We start from the raw sequence: 22642 nt of genomic DNA on the forward strand, positions 1-22642 counted from the left end.
AGTGACTGAGCAGACTAGGGTCTGGCCTGGCCGTTTCTGCACAAGGGACTCTTCTGTTGTGTTGTCTGAGACTTGGACCACTGCCTGAAGTTCTCCCTGCCTGATCCTACTTCCTCCATTTTTATCTTTTGCAGGTATTACCCTCTGATACCCTGTGTGCATTCCTAACTCTGTCTCAGAAACTGCTTGCCAGGGAATTCAAGTGGTAAATTTGAACATACGCTCGATACTGTTGTTGGTTCCAGGAGGAGAACAAGGAAATCTATGAGCCACAGGATATGGATAATCTGATTTACAAAGTGTAGCTTGCTAACCTTCGGGCTAGGCTCCACCACTTATGGTCACACATCCCCATTTGGCTGTGGTGCTATGAGCCATCCTCCACAGTACTGCCCAGGAGTGAAGACCTCAGCACCTGGCCTCTTCAGAGTCCAGAAAAAGGAGGAGTTTCTGCCCCTCTGTTAAAACCAGTTTTTGTTTGAAGACCTACCTTTTCTACCCGCACCTGACACAAATTATGCTTTCTCCTGAGATGGTGAAGTTCTTCTGGGAGGCTTTCACGGAAACCTTGGCTTAATACACCAATAGTCCTGGTGTTCTTACAAGAGGAAACATGGGGAGTCATGGATCAGGTGGTGGTGGGGGGCCTCGGGTCATCATGGAAAGCAATCACCACAGCATGGCTGAGAGATGACAAAGGCCTGAATTAGGGCAAAGCTGTGGGAGTGCAGTGGATGTGGGGGTGGGAGAGTGGGTCAGAATGGACAAGATTTCATCATTGAGGGGAATGAAGGAGTCACTAGTGACCATCATAAATCTGACTTAGGTACCTGGGGGATGGGGATGTATTTACTGTGTTGGGGACCCAGGAGGAGTTGGAGGTAATTTGGGGGAGAAAAGTGACTTCAGTATCTTTTGACTTGGGGATGCCTGCGGGACATCCAAGGGAGAGCATCCCAATTGCTCCCTGACTTTTAGTTTTCTTTCGTTCTGCTTGCAAAATCAGAGAGAAGCAGCATCCTGTCAGGGGCTGTTGCTTTCCCTTTGGTCCCGCTGCTGGGTTTTCTCCAGCCCCATGCCCTCAGGCAAGAGAGGAGCTGGCAGCGCAGTCTGCTGGGGGCTGCAGGGCAGGCTCTTAACACAGCAGGGCCCTTCAGATGTTCCGAAACTGACAATCTCAGGTCTACCACCTGCCAGCATTTGTTCACAGAGACACAGCATCACAAACTCTCCGGACTGGAAGAGACGTTAGAGGTCATCCGTTCCAGCCTCGGGGTTGGCATTTCCAGACTGTTCTAATAATTTAAGAGTTCCTCCTCCTATTAATGTGGGAGACTTTCTTCTAACTTCCCCTTCATATGCTATTAAAGACATGGCCCTACCCGTCCGTGGGCCTTCTTCCTTGGGAGAAGTGTGCTGGGGCTCATGTTTGTGGATCTTGCAGGGAGGGACATGACGAGGCCAGGTTTGGGAACACAAGTTCTTTTTGTCCTTCACACTACAGCTACGAGGATGGTCTCCATGGTTACGGCAGCTTTTCAGAGGTCTACATTTTCATTTTCTCTATTTCCCTAAATGTCTAATTTATGAATAGTCTGTTTAGGCATCCTACTGGAAGTTTCTGTATGGATATGAAAATCAAGAAATACATATAGTGAAAACAACAAAACAAGCAGGCTGATAGGCATTTTGGGTACTTTTTTTTCTCCTCCTAATAATAGAAATTAGGATTGACTTTAAAATTTTCAAGTTAAACAAGATTCAGTGAAAGAAACACTGCCTTCATGTTCTTCAAAGGCATGTGAGCCAGAGAGGGGCTGGAGCTAACCCAATTATGTTTTCTTTAACGTGAAATAGCTATTTGCCTGACATTACATTTGCACCTCACCCATGGGACATTGATTTCCACCCCCCCATCCCCACCCCCCGCCCGGGCTCCCTTTGAACATGAAAGTGTTTTTTCCTATTTCCCCCCTTGTGAGAGCAGTGATAAGAACAGATCGATAATTACATTGTTGGATAAAAATGAATATAAATTTTATTGAAAAACAACACCAGCAACAATGTGGGGAAAGCATACGCAACAGCCACTGGCCCCCACAACTCAACACACACATTATGAAAAGTAATCACCTCTTAAGATTTCCAGCTACTTATTCCAAATGAAAAGAAATGATAGACCCCAGATAAACTGATGTGGGACACAGACGCACACCCCCTTTGAACACACTGCTAACAGCAAAGGATGCAGCAGCCTCGCTCGCCTTGTGTTTGCTGCGGGCCACTTCGTGTATTTCAAGGATTCACTGGTTTAGAGAGAATTTAGTCCTTCCAGTTAGCATGGCATCTAAAACCCAGACCACTGGGAAAACTTTTCAAGTCCTTTCAGAAGAGGATTTCACAAACTTTCTTGGCAACTTGTCTCTCCTGCTTAAAAACAGGAAGTAGTTCTTTCTGTCTAGCCTAAATCCTTCATGCTTCAGTTAATCTATTTATTTCCTTTTAGTCTCAGCAGGCTGTGAGGAGTTTGTCTTGGTGGGACAATGTAGCATATGGGGAACTCACAATGATCATAATCAGATTGAAACGGGAGTCCAGCTGTGCTGCTGGCATTTCTGAAACCAGCGAGAAGAAGGTAATTGCAGTTGTGGTTGTAGCCCATTTGCCTCCCACTGCCCGACCCTCCCCAGCCTTCTGGACCCTTCTGCCTGTGGCCTGAGGTCTGCCACCCTAGGACGTGCCAGCCAAAGCTCTGAGATTGATCAGTTTCAATCCTTCACTGACGAAGTAATGAGTGCGGTGAAAGCTGTCCCTTCTAGTCCCATATCCAGGGTTTCCATTTCACGATGTGATTCCCGGGCAAACCACTCCCCAATATTATATTCCGAGTCTTATCACCCTGCCAGGCAGTCCCCAAGCTCACCTCACAGCTTGTACGTAGCAAAGATGTGCTCCGTGTGCACACGAGGAAGCGGCGAGATTCCACGAGAAAGCACCCAGTGGATTTAACACAAACATCTCAGCAGGATATTTCAGATTCTGCGTAAAAACCCTGGTGATAGACTCAGCCTCACAGTTTTCCTCACCGGCAGCTCCACACATTGGGCACCAGGGAGCGCCCGTGTCATTCCACCAGGCGCTGGGACTCCACCGCCAGGAGACAAAGATGGGGATTTGAATAAAAGATTTCAAAATGCAACCCCGAATTCTACCCTGAGCAGCATGCGTATAAAAATTCATGAAGATTGGATTTCATTTCATGTATTTTTACTTCAGTGGAAAGAAATACAGGTGATTTTTTACTGTGCCTACAGATGTCTTTACAAAGGTGGGGGGGGGGGCACGTGGTTGCTCTGCAGACACTTTGAGAGGCTGGGCCTTGTCTTGGTTCCTGGGGCAGCTCCTGTTTTGCTGGGTGGCATTCTCTGCATGCTCCAGAAGGTATTAATTATATTATTTTAAAAAAGATACATGCCGTTCTCATCAGGACTAGCCATGGCTCTGGGTCCAGTGAGTGACATGAATCACAGAAGGCACTTACTATTTTGACAAAACACAGCACATTTCTTTCAGCCCATAAAATCAAAGGTGTGAAAAGAGGCTGTTTTCAGGGTGTAAAAACTCCCCTTGTTTTCCTGTCTTAGTGCATAGCAGTTCCGCCTCTGGGGCCTTTGTGCATTTTCCAGGCCTGAGTGATGCAGTGCCAAATGCCTGGGTGGCGGAGCCTGCCAGAGGACTGGACATAGGCCAGGGCAGAGCTCAGACCCTCGTGGTGTACTCCCTTCATTTCCAGGACCCCCAGCCTGGTAGAGGACGGGCTTCCCTGTAACGTGGCCGTGGGCCAGGTCCAAGCTGGGTGGCAGCGGGGATCTTCGGGGAGATGATGGCCTGACGTGTTGGGATGGAGCTTTAGACAGGCCTGTGCAGGGGAGGCTGCTGCTGCCCACCCTGAGCTCTGAGATGGCAGGGGCAGGGGCCCCTTGGTCCTGCCCATAACCCCAGCATCTAGCACAGTGCCTGGTGCATATTAAGTGCCCCGTGAACATTTGCTGAAGACACAAATGTGCGGATGAAGGCACGAGCATCGGGCTGGCCCTGGCTGTGGCTGAGCCTGAGGATATTTAGAATGGTGGGGGGTGGGGGCAGTGCTGGCCAGTGCCAGCTCTCAGGGTGGGGGTGCTGGGTTAGGCAGGGGCCACAGAGCTGAGAGGCCAGGAGACAGGGAGCACCTGCAGGGCCTCCAGGAGCCAGGATGGTGTTGCAGTGACCACACAAGGCCTCTCCATCCCTCCCTCTCGCGCTGCCCTTGCAGGAGCCAGCCTCTTGGTTGTTGCCATGGCAACACCGGCCTGAGGTGCTGCTGAGGGCCGGTGGGCAGCTGAGGCTCCCAGGGCTGAGCAAGCGTGGAAGGCAGGACCCCAGGGTCTCTCATGTCAGAGAAAGGAAGGAAGGGAGATGGAATATGGACGAGCACAGAAACTGCTCTCAGAGCAGGTGGAGGTCCCCCCACCCAACCCCAGCCAGGCTTTGCTGGTAGGGACCACTGGGGGCCGGCAGAACCGTGTTTTTACATGAGTCTGCTTGGAACTACGGTATTTGCACTACTTCCTGCCTGGCCTCCCTGCCCAGGTCTTTGTTTAGGGTTACCAACAAGGCCCCCTCAAGGCTCTAGCAGCCTCTTATGAAAGCTGCAGGCCAGGGCCTGCAGTCAGGCTCTGAGAGGGCCTGGAGGGCCACCAACTAACTAGACTGAACTGACCCTCAGGTTCCTCTGGGAGCACAGAGTAGGAGGTCTCTCACCCTTAGACTCAGGTGGCAGGGCTAACGTGGCATCTTTCACCCCCGGGCCCTCTACCCCAGACACCCAAGGGTGGGCACTGGGAGTCCCCTTGTAACTTTTCTGTTGCCACATCACAGGTATGCACAGGGATTGTGGAGCGTCCAGCCCATCGTGGGCCAGCCAGCTCCCTCTTCACACCTTCTTTTTTCTAAGGCTCTTGAGGAGCAAGAGGCAGCAGGAATGCTGAAGACGGTCAGGTCTGGGAAAAAAACGGCAGTGCAACCCTCCCAGGGGTCCGGGAATTGGTGAGACACACTGATGCTGCCTGCAAGGGGCTCTGTGATTCAGAATAACTCAGCCTTGCAGATCAGGTCCCTCTTGGGCACAGAGGAGAACTCTCCCACCATCACGTGAAAAGCTTTCTGCCTGAGCCGTGTCCCTGCTTTCCCACATCAGCCCTATAAAAACAACAACAGCATTAACACGAGAAGGGGGCATCTGGGCAGGGGTGTACAGTTTACAATACCTTGGATTTACATAGCACCTTTTTCTTCTAAAGGGCCTTTGCCTCAGTCCCCTCGGCCACCGCCACAACCGAGTGCAGCCATCAGAACAGAAGCATCACAGCTCCCGCGGCAGAGCGGAGAGACTGGGGCAGAGGCCTAGAAGTGATTTCATGCAGACTCGGTGTCCAGGGCTCTCTGCACTTCCCGTTGGGCTCTCCCTGGGCAAGTGTGGCCTCGGCCCTCTGGGAGGGTGTGGCCGGGGTGCCGGCCCTCACTGGGCGTTCACTTTGTATTTCAGGATGTAGGAGTAGAAATTGTGGTTGGCGTTCTCCAGCACCATGACATAGACTTCCTGGCAGCCGGCCGTGTTGCAGCTGCCCTCCCAGTAGCCCTCTTGATTCAGGGTCAGGGGCCACGTGTCCTGCCCCTTCACCAGGGCTTTGGCGATGCCATGTAGCTTCAGTTTGAACGGGACGTTCCGGTTGGCAGGAAGCACGCCCGACAGAGGCTCCAGCAGCTCATTGTCCTGCCCCCAGTTGCCAAAGCTCTCGGGGAACATGGGCCAGTTCACCTTGGTGTTGGTGCAGCACAGGAGATAATTGAAGACGAAGACATAGTTGCCTGGCTCCAGCCTCTTCTTGACAAAGATCTTGAGGGCAAACTTGCCGGCCTGGGGCAACTGGACTTTGAGCTCTGCCCGCTTCTCCCGCTGCGTTTGGAAGATGTAGCGCCGCTGTGTCTCCTCGGTGATGGGGCCTTCGTCCCCGTGCAGGGAAGCCAGGACGCTGATGCCCTCCTCCACGCCGAAGCTGACGGAGCAGCGCCCGTCGCTGGTGTGGATGATGGGGTCGGGGTGGGAGGGCTTCATGATGCCCATCTGCTCCGAGAACCAGCTGGGGCCCACGGGCTGGTGCAGCTCAGCTGGTAGCCGGACGCCGATGTCCACGTAGTTGCACTTGAGCGTGTACTCCAGCACCGAGCTGTAGATGTCAGACTTGCCTTTGGCAAAGATCTGCAGCTTGTGGGTGCCCACGGTTGGAGGGTATATGTCCAGCTTCATCCCGTTCTTCCTGAGGCTCAGCAGCCCATGCTCCTGCTTGCCATTGAGCATAAACATGAAGAGCGTGGGGGCACAGCTCTCAACGGTGACAGTGGCCTTCCCGTTCACTGTGGAGAGAGAACTAGGGTCAGGTGGGATGGGCCCAGTATGTGCTGATTTGCTGGTAAATGTTTAGCAGCTGGGTCTGTGGGCGAGGGGTGGGGGTGGGGGTGGGGGAAGCCCTAATTTCTAGTGGCTGCCCACTTCCATGGTGTAAATACTTTCAGCACGATGGATTTTAAGCAATCGAAGTGATGTCACCGACCACGATGTGAGCCAGCTGCGGCACACCGCTGGAAGGGCTCCCCTCCACGCTGCGGGTGGTTCTCTTAGAGTGAGCTGAAAGCTGAGGGTCTCCAGAGAAAATCTGCCCTGGCTGGATGTGCTTGCCCCACCCAGGTGATTCACATTAGATGAAGGTTGCATGGAGCCTTAGTCTGGTTCTGGAGCAGGGGAGAGGGTCCATGACCAGTTGGAGAGACACCCTTTGTCTCCTTCCAGTCTCGAGTCTTGCCTCACACCTCCCCCTCCTGGCATCTGTTCTTTACAGTGTCAGCAGCTGTCAGGTGAACGCAGGACCTTAAAACCTGGCTGGAATGGTTCACCACCGAAGGCTGCGCTCAAGGGGTGGGGCTGCCTCCTGGCTCCTGGAGCCCCCACCCAGGCCTCCCACATGGACGTGGCTCGTGTGTCTCTGGAAAGGTCAAAGGTGAAGGGGAGGGCCTTTTGCATCCACCCACCTTCTGCCTCTCCCTGTGCCTTCCAGTTTTGTCTTCCTCTGTCCTCGTCACTTTTTCAGGGACAGGTGGCCAGTTCTCTGGCTTTATAGCCCATGAGCATTCCCCTACTTGGTTCTCCCTGCCTCACGGGACCGTGGGGAGGGGCGGTGGCTCCTTTCAGAGCCTCACCCACCTTCCTCCATGCGGAAACCTTTCCCTACCTTCCACTGCCAACCCATTCCCACTGCAGTTCCCCTCCACCCATGTAACTCTCTTCTGGCCCCTGACCCCACTCTCCAAAGACTTCAGTCACTTCCTCCTAGAGTCTGGACTGCTGGCATGCCCTCCTGGAAGTGCTCTTCTCCCCTTTCACCCACCATGCTCTCTAGCCTAGCCCTCTTCCCAGCCCGCTGACCACTGCCCCATCTTTGCTGCCATCCCTTTCCTTCCCGGTATATCAATTGTGGAGTGTTTTGTGCTTTGGTGCTATTTTCTTTGTCTACTTTCTTTCTCTTGGTTGAATCTCTACTCTCTCTTTGCTTCCTCTTCTAAGCCAATTCAGCGGGCAGAAGCTGTCTCAGCCTTCAACTGCTCACAGATCCAGTCTGTTCCATCTTGCATGAGAGTTGGCTGGTGAGATCCTGTGGAATTCATGTCTGATGTGGAGTGCCAACCAGCACCTCCACATGGCTGCCCGAGGACCCCGAGGAAAATACCTGGTCACTCTTGGGCTCACTTGTGTGGGTCACCATCAAACTGGAGACCAGTGAGAGACCTGTCCCTCCTGCCTGGCCTGACTCAGGACCCTCCTTTTGGGGACCACAGGGCATTCTCTCACATCCTCCAGGGCACACCTCCTCACATCCAGTAGCCTTCACAGTCTTCTTCCCTCCACTGCTTTCCTCCAAACCAGGTAAGACCTTAGTATAATGTCTGACTGCAAAGAATGCAAAAAAAAAAAAAAAAAAAAAAAGCCTTTTTCCAAGCCCTCAAGTGACGTTGAGCTCCCCGGAAGCCTCTCTTGTAGCTCTGCATCTCCTTCAGAAAACTTAGCACCAGTGCAATGAATTAGTTCTCTGCAATGTCTGTCTTCCCTGCAGGGGTGGGGCTGTGGGGAACTGCACTCCTGCCTCCTTTCCTGACTGTCCAGGGAAAGGACCAGGGTGCCTGGCCCAGCAGATTCTAGGCAAAGGTGAGCTGAATGGCTGGAAGACTTGAAATAAGGGCTGGTGACTCCAGGGACTCTGCAGGAGCCTGTGACCCACCCCTGCATCCCTTTTCCCTCCACCTCCTCTCATCCATCTCAGTGGTATTCCACCCCCTACATCCTGTGTCCTCTTCCTTCCCTGCTTTTGCCCACCTGCTTCCCTCTTCTGCTTTCTTCCCGTCCCCACTCTTAACAAAACTAGCTCCAACAAACAAAAATTCTTTAAATATGCATCATGAATATGGAATCAAATTTGAGATTACTGTATATTAAGATACCCAATGTTTACAGTTCTGTGTCTCTTGCAAAGGCAAGTTTTACTCCGCTATTAATTTGATGTTGCTGTAGCCTGGTCCATTCTTCCCTGTGGTTCCATGGGCCACAACAGACCGACCAGGCTCCCCATCGGATATAAGCACGGAAATGCATTCTCAAAGACAGCAACCTCATGCTGTTATTGTAACAGCAGGAGCCTCCAGGTATTTGCAGTTTTAAAAAAGTAGCCCAGAGCTCAGCAGACTGGTTACGGCAACCACTGTGAGGTGGAAGGGACAAATCAGTTGGAAGGAGTGTGGGGACACCTGTGCTCCCTGCACCCCTATCACTGTGCAGTGTGGGGTGGGGCTCACTCACAGACCCGCGCACAGACCTCTCTGTGCTAACAGCCAGTGTGAGCTCAGGCCTTCCCAGGCCCCATGCAGCAGAGATGGTGCTGACCAGCAGTCCTTTGCTAAAGTGTGTGGTGGGTGGGTGGCTGGGTGGGGGCAGGTGCATTGACAGGGTTGTGCTGGGCCCTGTAGTGTGTCCAGGTTACGTTCCCAGCCCCAGACCAGGCACGAGGGCCTTGAACATACATAAGACAAAGTCCTCTGGAGTCGGCCCTGTGAGGCTTGTGACCACAGTTCTGTGGCCTCCCCTCCCGTCAACATACAGGTGGCCCCCGTAAACCTCAGAGCGTACAAACACACCAGGCTGGGTGCCCGAGGCCACTGTGGGGATCCGGGGAGCAAAGGTCAGTCCAGGTCAGCCATGGGACAGCTCAGCTGGGTGTCCTGCACTGCCTACTCCCAAGGAAGTTGGCTGGGAAAGGCTGGACTCTGCCTCCAGGAGGGAAGCAGAGCCAAGGGGCATTTGGGCTAGTGAGGGAAGGGCGCCGAGGAAGCCAGGCTGTTCCTCTGGAGCCAGCCCTAGCCTAGGGGTGCCGGAGGGCTTGCTGTGTCCAGCCAGTGCATGTCTGTCCCTGTGTACCGTGATGCCTGCTCTCTTCCAGCTCCCAAGACCCAGCTCGGCAGCCACTCCCCGTAACAAAGCCTCCCCCAGTTCTCTGTCCTGGGAGACCCCCATTGCTCCCCCACTAGCCGGTTAGACCACTGATACACAGATCCCAGCTTGGCTGGGCCAACACGTCCTCTTTTCCAGGAGGTCGGAACAACAGAGCAGGCTAGTGAGCTTCTGTCGAGGATCTGAACTGGGAGGTGGGTACAGCCAGGCCTGAGGCAGTCCTTTCCCTGCTGTGGGCACTGGGAGAGACTCACCTAGCTACGGACCCTTCAGTCCTGACTTGCTGACAGGTTGGGGTGTGAGTGTGGCCCTCAGGGGCTAGGGAAACCCAAGGACTTCCTACGCAAGGATGCGTAGGTGTGCTCAGGCATCTGTCCCTGCAAATGTGACCTATGGCTGTGTCCTGCCCTGATACCCTGTTGGCCTTGGCTGCCTTAGTAGCACCTGCACATACATACAGCTTACAGCAAGCTCACGGGCCCTGGCAGTCCCCTGGGGGCCCGGATGCCTTGAGGTACAGAGCAGGCTGCTCTGTCCCTGCTGCTACCCCACTGGCCACCTGCTCTGGGCTTACCTGTTTTGATCACCGAAGTCTCTGGGTGGGCACTCAGCATCCCTTTGTTGTAGAATTCACTCTTGTGGTACATGTTGTTCTCAAACTGCTTCAGAGATTGAGGAGGTTTGAGCAGTTGCCAGTTCTTGTTGTCTGGGAAATGGTCCTCGATGAACAGTGCAGGATGGGTGAGGAAGTAGAATTCATTGTAGCTAGAGGTTGGGGAAGGGGGAAGCTGGTCAGTAGCCATGTGGGGTGATAGGCCTCAGCTCTGTGGAGAAGGAGGCGGGGGCTCGCAGGGGGATCTCTGGGGCCTTCTTTTGCCTAGCATATCCACAGTAGGGGCCCTGCCAACAACCCAGTGGAAGGGCCACTATCTCCAGTCTTAACATGGGCACTGCAGATGGCCCCTCAGTGGCTGCTTCCAGAAATAGGAGCCATGGCAGGATCTGAGGCCCCTTTTAAGAGAAGACCATAGTCCACTGGGGCTGTCTAGGTGGGGAATGGGCTCCTGCTAGTCTCAAAGCCAAACAGAGATTTGAGGGAGCAAAGGCATAACCAATGGATCAGGTGCAGCTAGTGGGGTGGAAAGCCGGCAGGCAGGGAAGGTCTTGGGTGGGCAGCCCTTCTCTGGTCCCTGGGGCCAATGAGACATGGCTCTCTAAAGGTTAGTGATAGGGAACAAGAGAAGAATTGGGAGGTTCATCTGAGATGGGGATGCTTCACTCTTGGCTTATATTTGGTCTGTGTGCAGAACTGTAGAGATTTAAACTGCAAAAATCAGAGACAGTGCTCTCATTTTTCTGGATAAAAAAGAATCTGAGCTGCAGAGAGTTTATGATCCAGGATGAATGTCATGGCCTTAGGTTAAAACCACAGTTGGTCAAAGCCTTGGAGAACAGACATGCTTCAGCGCCATGCACCCTGCCACCCTGCCCCACCGTGTCTCACGGTGACTCTGTGCACCCACAGCACCCCTTCCTACAAGCCATAACCCCTTCCGCACAGATACGATGTGGCTGCATTCAGCCCAGAGAGGAGGAGGAGGAACCCTGGTGTCTGGTGGAAGCAGACACCAGGAAGAGAATTCTGGCATCCCAGTGAGAGCTGTAACACGGTCAATGGGCCAAAGGCCTGAAGGGAATCTACAGACTGCTAAAGAAGCTTCTCAGCCCCGCCTTTCCTCTCCCATACGGCCTGTGGGCAAATGCTGGGCTTTTAGAACTTGGGTGGAGGGGGCAACCGGGAGCCAGAGGAGGGATTTTCGCAGGTGGAGGGTGAGGTGACAGAAATGTCTGGACCCTTACTGTCGGCTGGGAGCTGGCTCATCTCAGAGCTGGAGGAAGGGCGGGAGTGGCCAGCAGCAAGCAGAGCCCACCTTCCCCATCCACCTGGCTTGTCTACCCGCTGCTTCAACCTGGCACCTCCCCCATGTCCACCAAGCAGACAGGCAACAGAACTGAGATTTATACTTACAGGAAGGTGAATTTGGAGGTGGCAGAGTCCACCAGGCCGCTGCCCCAGGTGCTGTCCAGCAGGTGCCATCTCCCCTCCAGGTACACAGCATTCCAGGCATGGTCAAACTCCCCGGAGAAGCTCTGTCCTGTCTGGTAGCCAAAGCCCTTGGAGTAGCCAGGCACGGTCATGCACTGCACTCCAGCGATCCTGAGGGTGGGACAGGGGGTCTGAGAGGTGGGCTCCTGCTGGCGCTGCCCCTCCCCCACAAGTCTGTCTGTCCACAGCCCCAGGCCTCAGACATATCTGCTGTCCATCAGTTCCCTGCCCCCCCTTTCCTTTTCCCTGCCTTTCACAAGCCACATACAGATGGCCTGAGGGCTTTTATTTCCAGGGCTGGGGGATTGGGGGGGACACAGGGTCGGTGGGTCCTACCTGCAGACTGGCTTTAGTCCCTACTGCCTGTGCATCCCTAAAGACTCCTGAAACATCCTTCCCTGGACTGAACCTGCCTGGTGCTTCACCTGCAGCTCTTCCGGAGGACAGTGGGTGCAATGGTGAGGGTCACCCCAAGAACATGGAAACCCAGGAAATGACGATGTTCTTGAAGAACCAGAGCAGCTCTAAACAGGTGACTGAGGAGCTGGTCTAGGTGACCAGTATCAGGGAAGGGTGCTGGATGTGAGGGTACAGAAGAAAGCGGACACCGCCCTAGGATACCTGTGTGGGGACACCTGGGGCGGGGCAGCCAGTGTCTCCAGCCCTGACTGGGAGAGGACCGGCCCGTTGCTAAGATTACTCAGGGCTGACTGCCAGGGCCACTGCGGTGCATTAAGCTCATTTGATGACTGATTGCCCTGGCCGCAGTTTCAGAGTCGCCTGTGGATTTCCTTTGGGGGTGAAAATGTTGACCGCTCACTCAACCTGAGCTTTCCACCCTCCTGAGAATGTGTTCCCCCAGAGCTCACAACCTAGGTGGCACCACTTTTTGCGGCCTGGACAGTGGGGGGATGGATGCTGGTCACCTGTGGGGACCACAGAAATCATGCAAGCTACAACCTGGGCATTTATAGCTGAAACCCTGAGGCACCACCCCAAAGCCAAAGCAAGAGCCCTGAGAGTCCCTCCATGACCAGCTGGCCCTCCTCTTCAGTGGCCCTGCCCACTGCATGGCAATTACCAGTGTAGACCGCTACTCTGACCCCGGGGACACCCTGTGCTAGCTCTCCTGGGGGCCTTTGTGTGAATTAGAGAAAGGTGCTCCTTCTTCATGACCCTTTTCCTTCACTTGTGGCAGATGGGTATAATAAACACACAGTGCATGCTATCCAGGACGTTCATGGTGGCCCCTCAAATGTAGCTCCTTTGAGTATCATGCAAGGTACCCGCTGAGTCTGCACTCCCCTCATATGAAGCAATTCTGTACTGTGGGTGTGGATCAGGCCCGGTGGTCCCTGGTGGCCAGGGCCAGGGTCCTTCTGCAGACCAGGCCTGCAGGCTCAGGGGCCTTCCAAAAGAGGGCCACGCAGCCTCTCCAGGTAACCAGCAGGGGAATGGTTCTGCATTCATCACAGGAACGGGAAACTTTCCCTCTAAAAATATATGTTTGATTAGCAATTCGAATATTGGGGGCACCTGGGTGGCTCAGCTGGTTAAGCGTGGAGTCTTGGTTTCGGCTCAGGTCATGATCTCGGGGTTTGTGAGTTTGAGCCCAGCATCAGGCTCTGTGCTGACAGTGGGGAGCCTGCTTGGGATTTTTTTCTATCTCCCTCTCTCTCTCTGCCCCTGCCCTGCTCATGTTCTCTCTCTCTCTCTAAAAAAAACCCAAAAAACCAAAAACAAAAAAATAACAAAAAAAACCCCACATCAGAATATTGGATGAAATATTATGTATCTAAATATTACTTGTCATTTGTTGAGAAAGTCTGTGAAGCCGACATGGGGAGCCTGCGCGTTTCCACCTCCCACCCTGCCAAGGTGCTGCTTCGCCTGCACATGACAACCGCTGCTCCCGTGTCTGCTTGAGCTTTCCTCCTCTGCAGGGGGCAGGCCTGCCCTTCTGCCTGCGGCCTCACAGAAGCGGGTCCAGGCCTCCCAGAAATGCCTAAGAAATGCCACACGAGCAGAGCAGCGAAGCCCTCTGGGAAGGGTTTCAGGAGCACGTGGGGGAATGGGGGCAGGGAGCAAGAGGGACTGGATCCTGATGTCAGGTTTTCCTGCTGGTAAAAGCCAAAACCCACTCCTGGAGCAAGAGGGTGGCCCTGGGGCAGGAGGCACAGGAGGCAGCTGCGGGTGGAGGAGGAGCGGAGAAGCCCCCAGGAGGAGAGAAAGTGCTTCTGGAGAGCCCCCTGCCTCATTAGCTGCAGGAGGAGAAGGGGGGGTGCCTCTCTGGGGTGGGGGGATCTGAACATGTTTGAGGTCTTAGAGAAAATGCGCAGTACAGAGGGGTAGGGGGGAAACCAAGGCCAGAGGGTGGGATGGAGGTGCGCATTGGCGGGGTGAGGGGGTGCTTTCCTAGAGGGTGGGGTTCCATCTATTCAGAGAGAGTGCCAAACGTGAGGGAAGACACGCCCCAGACAATGTTAATTGACAAATGCCTATAAAACTCTGCCATCAGCGCAAGGCCTGAGCGTGCGCGTGTGCACGTGTGGGTGCGTGTGCGTGCGTGTGTAGGGGGAGAAGCGGAGGAGGAGGGCAGAGCGAGCCGCGGCTGTCTTTACCTGGTCTCCTAGAAATGCGATTAGGGGTGATTGTAATTTTCTATTTCAAACTTCTCTATATCTACTAAATTTTCAGTAATGATTATGTGTTACTTTTAGAATTGGAAAAAATCCATAAATTCTACTTGAAATTGCATTCTTCAGTGAGTTATTTTCCTTTCTTGCCCAGAAACGTCCGTGCGCGCTCACTTGCAGGAAGGAGCATGTGGAGGGATACGTGGAGCCCTGGGAACAGTCGTGCGGAGGGGTAAGTTGACTGAGGCGGGGTAAGTTGACTGAGGCGGGCTGTACACTCTGGACAAGCCACCCACTGGGGCCCCGTCTCGCCCCAGAGCCCCCTGCAGTCCAGGAAGGAAGCTGAGCACTGAACGTCCACACGGCCCCCACGTGTTACAGGGCAACGGCCCAGGTGCCGCTGCGGGCAGTGTGGCCCACTGGAATTCAGCCTGAATGCCCTCCCGGGAGAAGCGTGTCCCAGGCAGTGGACCTGCGGGTACCCTCCCACTGAGGGGTGGAGATAGGATTTGAGACCCAAGTGGGGGAGGAGCAGTGGGCTCAGTCCCAAGCCTGCGAAGGGCAGAAGGAGGCAGAACTGGGTGGCGGGATGGGTGGGCTCTGGGCTGAGCCAGGGGATCAGGGCTCCGTCTCCGCTGTACGGTCGCCTCCAGTGTGACCTTGCCAGGTCCATCACGGGCAAAAAGAAAGGTTGGCATGAACTGATCTCTAGGGGCTAATTCTGTGACAGGCTGAACAGAAACTGGGAAGGCCATGGGGAATGCCTGGGGCAGAACAAAGAGGAAAAAATAAACTCAGCTGTAGGCTTATGCCATGCTTGACTATGATAGGAGGATATTTTGTTACCTGGCAGCAATATGCAAGATGAATTGGACAAAGAAGTCATAAGGCATTACTGTTAATAATCCATAATTCTCATGCAAAATAGTGGAACTAGTCATTCCAGCTGCTGGGTGCTAGTCAGGATGACCCACGGCCATTTCATGTTACCAGAAGATCACTGGCTGTGTACACTATGTGAAAAGCACTGTACCAGGCACCAGGGAATAATATCATATCTCATAGCATGATAAATACTATAGCGTAATAAAATATTGTAAAAGTAAAGTTCACTGGCTGCCCGAGATGTGCTCATAGTTGTAAGGGGAGCAGGTATGTGCACCATCACTAAAATGCCAGTGATGAACACAGCCCTTTTAGGGGACCAAAGGAAGAGGAATTCGCTAGAAAGATCTAGAAGAGCATTGAAGAAGGGACAGAAATGTTTCCACCTCCTACTACTGAGATCTGACCAGCCATCTTAGAGACCAAAATAGCATCCCACAACATCTACCTAATAACCTCAGGCTGCAGAATCTTGGGTTTTCCTTTTGACCATTAAAAAAATTTTTTTTTAATGTTTATTTATTTCTGAGACAGAGACAGAACATGAGTGGGGGAGGGGCAGAGAGAGAGGGAGACACAGAATCCGAAGCGGGCTCCAGGCTCTGAGCTATCAGCACAGAGCCCGACGCGGGGCTCAAACTCACAAACCTGAGATCATGACCTGAGCCGAAGTCGGTCGCTCAACCGAGCCACCCAGGCGCCCCTTGACCGTTTTTAAAACACCAACACTAGTGGTATCGATTGAGGATGTGGTAGAACCAGCCTGTGACTGTTATTTTATACAGACATGGTCAGGGTCCTGCCATGAAAACCATAAATGCTGTGTTAGCCACACCACTGCCAGGCCCCCAGCAGGGTGGCCGCACTGTCTGGGGTGGGCAATGTGCCCTGTGGGCATCAGGCTCTGACCATAGCGGACTCCCCCCAACTCTGATCACCTCTCTAAGGTGTGTGAATCATGTGGAAAGTAAGAGAGGGAGGGAGGGAGGGATGTTGCCAAGGGAGAGGTAATGAAGCATGCTTTCTTTTTTGTATCTTGATGAAAATATCATGATTTTTAATGTTAATTTTTTTATTGGAAATGTAGTTTCACTAACCTTAAGCCTAATGGTCACTTTAAGTGGACAAGCATATGCGAATTAGAAGTTTTAGGCCCTTGCTGTCCCTGAAACGTTGGTCCTCAAGAAAGTTAATATTGATGCAATCAAGGTAGTTTAGAATCTACCAAAAACAGTTTGTGATTTCTCTCCTGCAGCAGGACAATCATAACCATGGCTTATGTTTCACAGTTTATATAGTTGATTTCTTGTAAATTCAGCAGTGTCTCTATTTCTACTATACGGTCCCCTTTGCCTTTTCTGGCACCAGCCTTTATGGTGAGGTCAGTAACTATAACCACAGTAATAAGTCTCATGCTGAGACCCTGCGAAGGGCCTTGTGGGGTGTGATCTCAGGGGCCTCCTCTCTGACACGTGAGGAGTCAGCAGAACAGAGAAGGAAGCCGACTTGCCTGGGGACACACAGCCAACTAGTGGCCAGAGCCACACCAGGACTCAGTTGTCCTGCTGCACATAGTTCCGGAGGCTTTGTATTGTACCAGCCGTTTTGATTGCCAAGGTTTGTTTTAATTTATAAATGTATGGTTGGGGCACTGAGCAAAATTAAAGGATGGTTTGTTCTGGTGATGTCATCCATGTCTGCGAATGCTATCCTTTGGCGTATCTATAAGGCCGAGGGAATTCAGGTGTCCCTTTCAGAGGCTTTTTATGACAAGGTCAGATCTGGGGATAACTTAAGGTTATGCAGAGTATCTGCCTCTTCTGGGAGGCTAAGATGGTCCATCCCCAGCCTTTCGGGGCCTTTGGAACCAAGTGTTGTGCTGGGATCGTCTGGGACATCGTGCTGAGCAGAAGTGTGCCTCTGCTCTTGTTCTCAGGGAACAGCTGAAGGATGGATGCAAAACAGGCTGACATCGGATTGGTGACAATCAGTCTCCACAATATCAAAGCCTCAAATTGTAATAGGCTCCTTGCTTTACCAAAAGTCTCTAGAAAATCTGCTATAGCTGATGGCGCTAGAGCCATGATAACAAGGGGAGGGGCTGTACTGGAGGCTGACTTGGTGGCAGGAATCTGGGGAATTGAGCTTGGCCCCTGCAAGGAAGTTAAGCAGAATTCATGAAGGCTGTGGGGAGTTGAGGCGGAAGAAAGGACATTAATGCTGGATGATGGGAAATCAGAAAGAAACCAGACCAGCAGTTACAAGCAATAGCACTAACAAAAAAACCCCAAAAAACAACTCCCATCAGTTACTCAGGAAAGACGATGAGGAAGTGAAGGATGTTGCAAAAATATCTGAGTTCCCCACCAAATTACTTTATTAAATCAGTCTTTAATGAGGCCGTTGCAGGGAGGCAGAATGGACTGGCAGAAGTAATGATGGCCGCGTGGGTACTACTCTTGCTAAGAGGCCACCCTGACAACTGAGCCGGGATAAATCAGCAAGTGTGGATTACATGTCTTCTGTTATTAAGGACTCCGCTAATGAATTTACCAAACCTTCGGCAATTATTTGGAAGGTCGGGGAATTAGGAAAGTGATGCATGGCCGAGGTTACTGATCTTTAAAGCAAAAGTTAAAGGGACCCAGGGAACCGTGAGCTACGATTAAACGTCTGAGCAATGTGCAGAGTTTTCCACATGCTAACTGCCAGGCTGGAACTTAGCTTTAAATGCTGTAAAATGTTGGGATGTTTTAATGAGCAGCTGCAGGCCAGAATAGGGCCATTGTTAAGCATCCGGACCAGGCCAAAAAGCTGACAGGTTCACTCAAGGCAAGTGTCAATTTTCTGAGTCTATGTGTGTCTGTAGGAAAGTTCCACAGAGCAACAACACTCCCATACTCAAGAAAGACAGGCAAGGTTGAAAAAACAACCCGTATGTCAGGTGAGCAAACTCTAAAATGTGTGTTCTCATCTAGCCCTACAGAACTGCCGATAGGCAATACAGTCCCCATGTACAGATGAGAAAATTGAGGTTCTGAGAGGTCCAGTGCCTTTCCAAAAAACACAGAACTAACAAGTGGTAAATCAAGAACTGGAAATTAAGGACTGGTAAACTGAGGACTGCAAAAGTCTTTCTGGCTTTAAATCTGGCACCCTTTCTGTACCATGCTGGAAAGCTTGTGGTGGATAAAGAAGGATATACTATATGACTTAAAAGTCCTGAGTGCTTTCAAGTTGGCAAACTAAGATGAAAATTACACTCTGAAAGATGCCAGGGACAAATAGAGCTGAAAACAGTCTAAGGGCTATTCCGTTATTTAAAAAGAGAATAAGGCCCATTTCATACAACTGCACTCGGAATATCTTGTCATTTCCTGTCATTGAGGACCTACAGTGTGAAGGATTCTGAGTGGGTGTTCATAGGGGAAGCAGAAATAGAGAGCAGCTAAAGACACATAAAAGATGTATTAGACCTATAAGACATATAAGAAAAGATGAGCACAGGGAACACATCTGTGCTAGAACAAAGTCTGGAAAGGAATGTGGCAATGTGAAGTGTTCTCTCTAAATGGTCAGAGTAACTGAATTTTCTTCTTTTTTCTTTGCATTTTAAAAGTCATCTATCATTAACAAGTATTTTTTTTTAATTTGGAAAAATTACTAAATAGAAGCATAAGGCAAGACGGGAGCTTGTGTATAAAGTGTGCTGATGACATCAAGGGAGGGAAAAGGAGGGGGCCATCCTGGAAGGAGCATGAGAGACAGGAGCAGAGTGAGCTTGAGGACACGGAAGTGCAGGCAGTGTCACAGGTGCAGGGCTGGAAGGGTGCTGGAGGTCAGATTTTAGAGGACTTTACAGGACAGCACGAGTCGGTAGTCCTGTTCGGGAAGTCAGGGCCTAGGGAGTCTGGGCAGAGGGTCAGTGAGGGTCCCGGTTCCTGGAGGGGCCTGCCGGCACGTTAGGGTGTCCGGGTCTGGAGTGAGGGCAAAAATGTGAGGGGTCAGAAGGACCGGTCCGGCGGACTGGATGGGCTGCAGAGGGGTTGCATCCTCTGCACCAGGACCTGCCCTGGCTGCCTCTGGGACTGTGGTCTCAGGGGTAGGGCTTGGAGGTGGGGGGAGTGAAGAGTGGGGAACAGGCAGGAGGCCTGGAGCCACACGGGGGCAGGCACATGTCTATGCCTGGTGGTGGTGTTGCAGGGTGGGAACCCGACAGCTAGGTCGGGTGCTAGGTGCTAGGCCGGGAATGGGCTGTGTGTGCAGCGAGGACAGAATACAAATGCCCACCTGTGGACTCTTAAGTGTCTGTTGCTGCGCTTGGTTTGATGATGAACTGCCACCTGAGTCCTGGTGGGCTGATATCTGGGTGCCCGAGGGGCCCCTCTCCCCAGAGGCCTGTGGAGACGGTGGGCAGAACCTGTCCATCTCCCTGGGGAGGAGGCCAGGGCTGACTGATTGTGTCCTGTGGAACACCGCAGACCTTGGAGACTGGGCACAGGAGGCTGTGGGGTGGGCGGGGCTCCCCCAGCCTGGAGCCTATCTCGAGGTCACCTAGAAGCAGCAACGGTATCTCCGAACACAAGGGGTTTCCTTACCAGCTACTCGCCTGCTGTCACCCACCTGGGCAGCATGACTAGGTGCGTGTTCCCAGAGCAATGAAAGTGGAGCCCAAAGGCTCCAGGAGAAAAGCTGCTTCCTAGTTATTCAGCTTCTCCAACTGACAGATCTTTTCAGGTAGGAGATCTTTTGTTTCCCCCAAGAGAGGGCCCCTGTGCCAGCCCTGAGGACAGCTTTCACAGTCCCCTTGGCGTCAGCAGCCATTGTCCTCCTGTTCCCGGACCTGCCATTCTTCTAACCTTCAGCTGCACAGAGATCGGAGAAGGTGGGAAAAGGGCCTTTTATAACCAAATTATCTCAGTGCATTCATCTGCCATTATGTTAATGCATCGTGAAGCCCGGCAGATGGTACAAAGTCAATTATGCTGGTGTTAAAAAGGGAGAAATTGACCTTTTCAGGACTCACTTGGATTCCAGAGCAGAGTTTGCAAACTCAGGTTTCAGGCCCGGCATGTGGGTGAAGGTGCTTGGTGCTTCGGAAGGGGAGAAGGGATGGGTCAGGGTGGTCAGCCCAGGGCTCCCTGCCTTTTGCTGGACCCCTCTCGTACCTGCACATCTTCTCAAAGAGTCCAGCGTAGCCGTCACAGTTGGTCTTCTGGGTCCGCAGGATGTCAGTGGGCTTGAAGGCCTGGCGGTCCTTCTCCTGGGCAGCCTCAATGTCATACTCTGGAGGGCAGAGGAGGCTGTGAGAAACAGGTCCTGGGAGGCAACCAAGGTTGGTGCAGAGGAGAAGGGGGTGGGGAGTCCATGGCTTGCGGCCCCACCCTCACCCTCGGCTGTGCTTTCAGCACCATTTGGGTGGGCCTCTCTCAGGTCGGGGAGAAACTGCTGTGGGCTGAAGGGAACCCGTGTCCAGCCAGGGTCAACTCTCGGAAACATCACTGTGGCGAGAAATGTGCAGTGGCGAGAGGAAGAACAAGGCATTGGCAGAAGAGGCTGCTGACTGGTTCCTTCGGCCTCCAAGGAGAGGCTGGGAGGGAAGGAGACCAAGATAGCACTAGAGGTGGGGGCTCTGCCCTCCCTTCCCACCCCCACCATGCAGGTCTGCAAGCAGTTTATCCCTGTTGCAGCCACCCCCCCAGGGCCTCACATTGACCCACAGGGGGCACTCCGAGTTACCGCCAAACAGCTTGTCATTCACTAACAGCCTAAGGCCAGTTGTGAGGCCCTGAGGCAGGAATCACTGTGGCCACTAACGGCACAAAGGGAACATATGTAAGGGTGGCAGGCAGTAAATGAAGTCCTACCTAATGTTCTGTTTCTGATTCTGCCCTCTCAAGACCCAGGCTGAACTGAGCTGCTGGGCTTGGGGTGGGAGGAAATGGCCTCTCGGGCCCTATGGTCAAGATATCCTACCTGTGTCAAGTGAGTTCATGCTGTAAGCGGCATCCCTCACTGCTGCTCTGGGAGGACAAAGGAAAGGCCCAATGGCAGCAGATCAGGAGAGCCCCGCTTGTTATGTCACAAGGAAAACACTGGAAGTCCACCCCACCACCTGGCTCTTCCATCGACTGCAAGGGCCTGCATCCAGCATCCCCCTAGCAACCACCTGTGGGGCTTGGCTTGAGCTGGTCAGACCCCCAAGGCTGTCCTGTGCAGAGCTGGGGACAGCTGCACAGGCCCAGGTGCCCTGAGCTTGCCTGGAGGTGGGGTGAGGACTGGTGGCTGAGGTCACTGGTGTGAGATCAGTAAGCAGGGGGAGGAGAGCCTACTTTTCCTGGCACTGGTACTTGAAGAAACCTTTGGTGTGGCAATAACTTCTCCAACAGCTATGAATCTGCCCCATCCTTCTTGGAGATGACCTTCTGTCCTGGGTTCTCAGGTCTGTGGAGCAGGTGTACCGGGAAGCCAGGACTGAGGGAATACTGCCGCTGAGTGAAGGGGCCTTAGCTCTGGTCACGGGCTGTGGGCAGATGACCACGTGGGACCCCCCCCCCCCCGCCACTAAACAACCCTTCATGGAGACTGTTAGCACATGTTGAGTTTTACCCTCCTTCATTAGTCTTTGGTGGTTCAACCTAGCCATCTGGGAACCCTTCTCCTCCACCGTCCATCTCTTTCCCCACACACTGCTGGTCAAGGGAATCCCAGAGAGGCTCCCTTGGGAACAGGGTCCTTCAGGAAGTGGCGTCAAAGGAGTCCTAGAGCCAGTGGCACCACAGGTGGGCCTACCTATGTGGTGGCAGATCCAGATCCAGATCACGCGGACCCTCTCCAGGTCACTGTGGGCCTCCTGGAGCAGGTCGCTCACCAGCTCGTCCAGGCCACTCTTGACTGTCACCTGGGGAGTGGGAGGGGTATGCTATGTCATATGTCAGACCCTGGATGAGGGCTGTGAGAGCCCAGTGCCCTGACACCTGCAGCTGGTGCTGCTTTTCTTCCAGGCAGAGGAGGAGGAAAGAGCCGGAAGCACAAAGGCTAGGCTGAGGGCAACCTTTGGTAGGGGGCTGTACATATCAGGTAGGGCTGACCAGCTGAGTCACTGGCCCTACAGCTACACATCTTTTCACTGCAGACCCTGAGGCCAGCCAGGTGGGCAGACAGCTGGGCAGCTGTAGCAGCCTCTACTCATGATCTATACCACCCAAAGCAATCTACAGACTTAACACAATCCCTATACAATTCCAAAGGTCTTTTTTGCAGAAATGGAAAGCCCATCCTCAAATTCATATGGAATTGCAAGGGACCCAGAATAGTCAAAACAATTTTGAAAAAAAAAAAAAGTTGGAGGACTCATATTCCTGGATTTCAAAATTTACTACAAAACTATAGTAATCAAAATAGCGTGATACTGACATAAGG

General features: G+C 52.8%; 1 protein-coding gene across 1 annotated transcript in view; it reads right to left on the reverse strand.

Moving 5' to 3' along the window:
- Nucleotides 1-2012: 2012 nt before the first annotated feature.
- The window catches only part of KY (kyphoscoliosis peptidase), a 47193-nt gene continuing 26563 nt past the window's right edge, over nucleotides 2013-22642 (reverse strand). The window contains exons 7-11 of the mRNA XM_040480244.1: nucleotides 22013-22121; nucleotides 20389-20506; nucleotides 11622-11810; nucleotides 10167-10357; nucleotides 2013-6453 (exon numbers count right to left, since the gene is read on the reverse strand). Of these exons, the coding sequence (XP_040336178.1) occupies nucleotides 5558-6453; nucleotides 10167-10357; nucleotides 11622-11810; nucleotides 20389-20506; nucleotides 22013-22121 (1503 nt within the window). The 3' untranslated portion in view covers nucleotides 2013-5557. The remainder of the gene's footprint in view (nucleotides 6454-10166; nucleotides 10358-11621; nucleotides 11811-20388; nucleotides 20507-22012; nucleotides 22122-22642) is intronic.

Source organism: Herpailurus yagouaroundi, unplaced genomic scaffold (assembly GCF_014898765.1).
Source record: "Herpailurus yagouaroundi ecotype Mexico unplaced genomic scaffold, PumYag 159, whole genome shotgun sequence".
Lineage (NCBI taxonomy): Eukaryota > Metazoa > Chordata > Mammalia > Carnivora > Felidae > Herpailurus > Herpailurus yagouaroundi.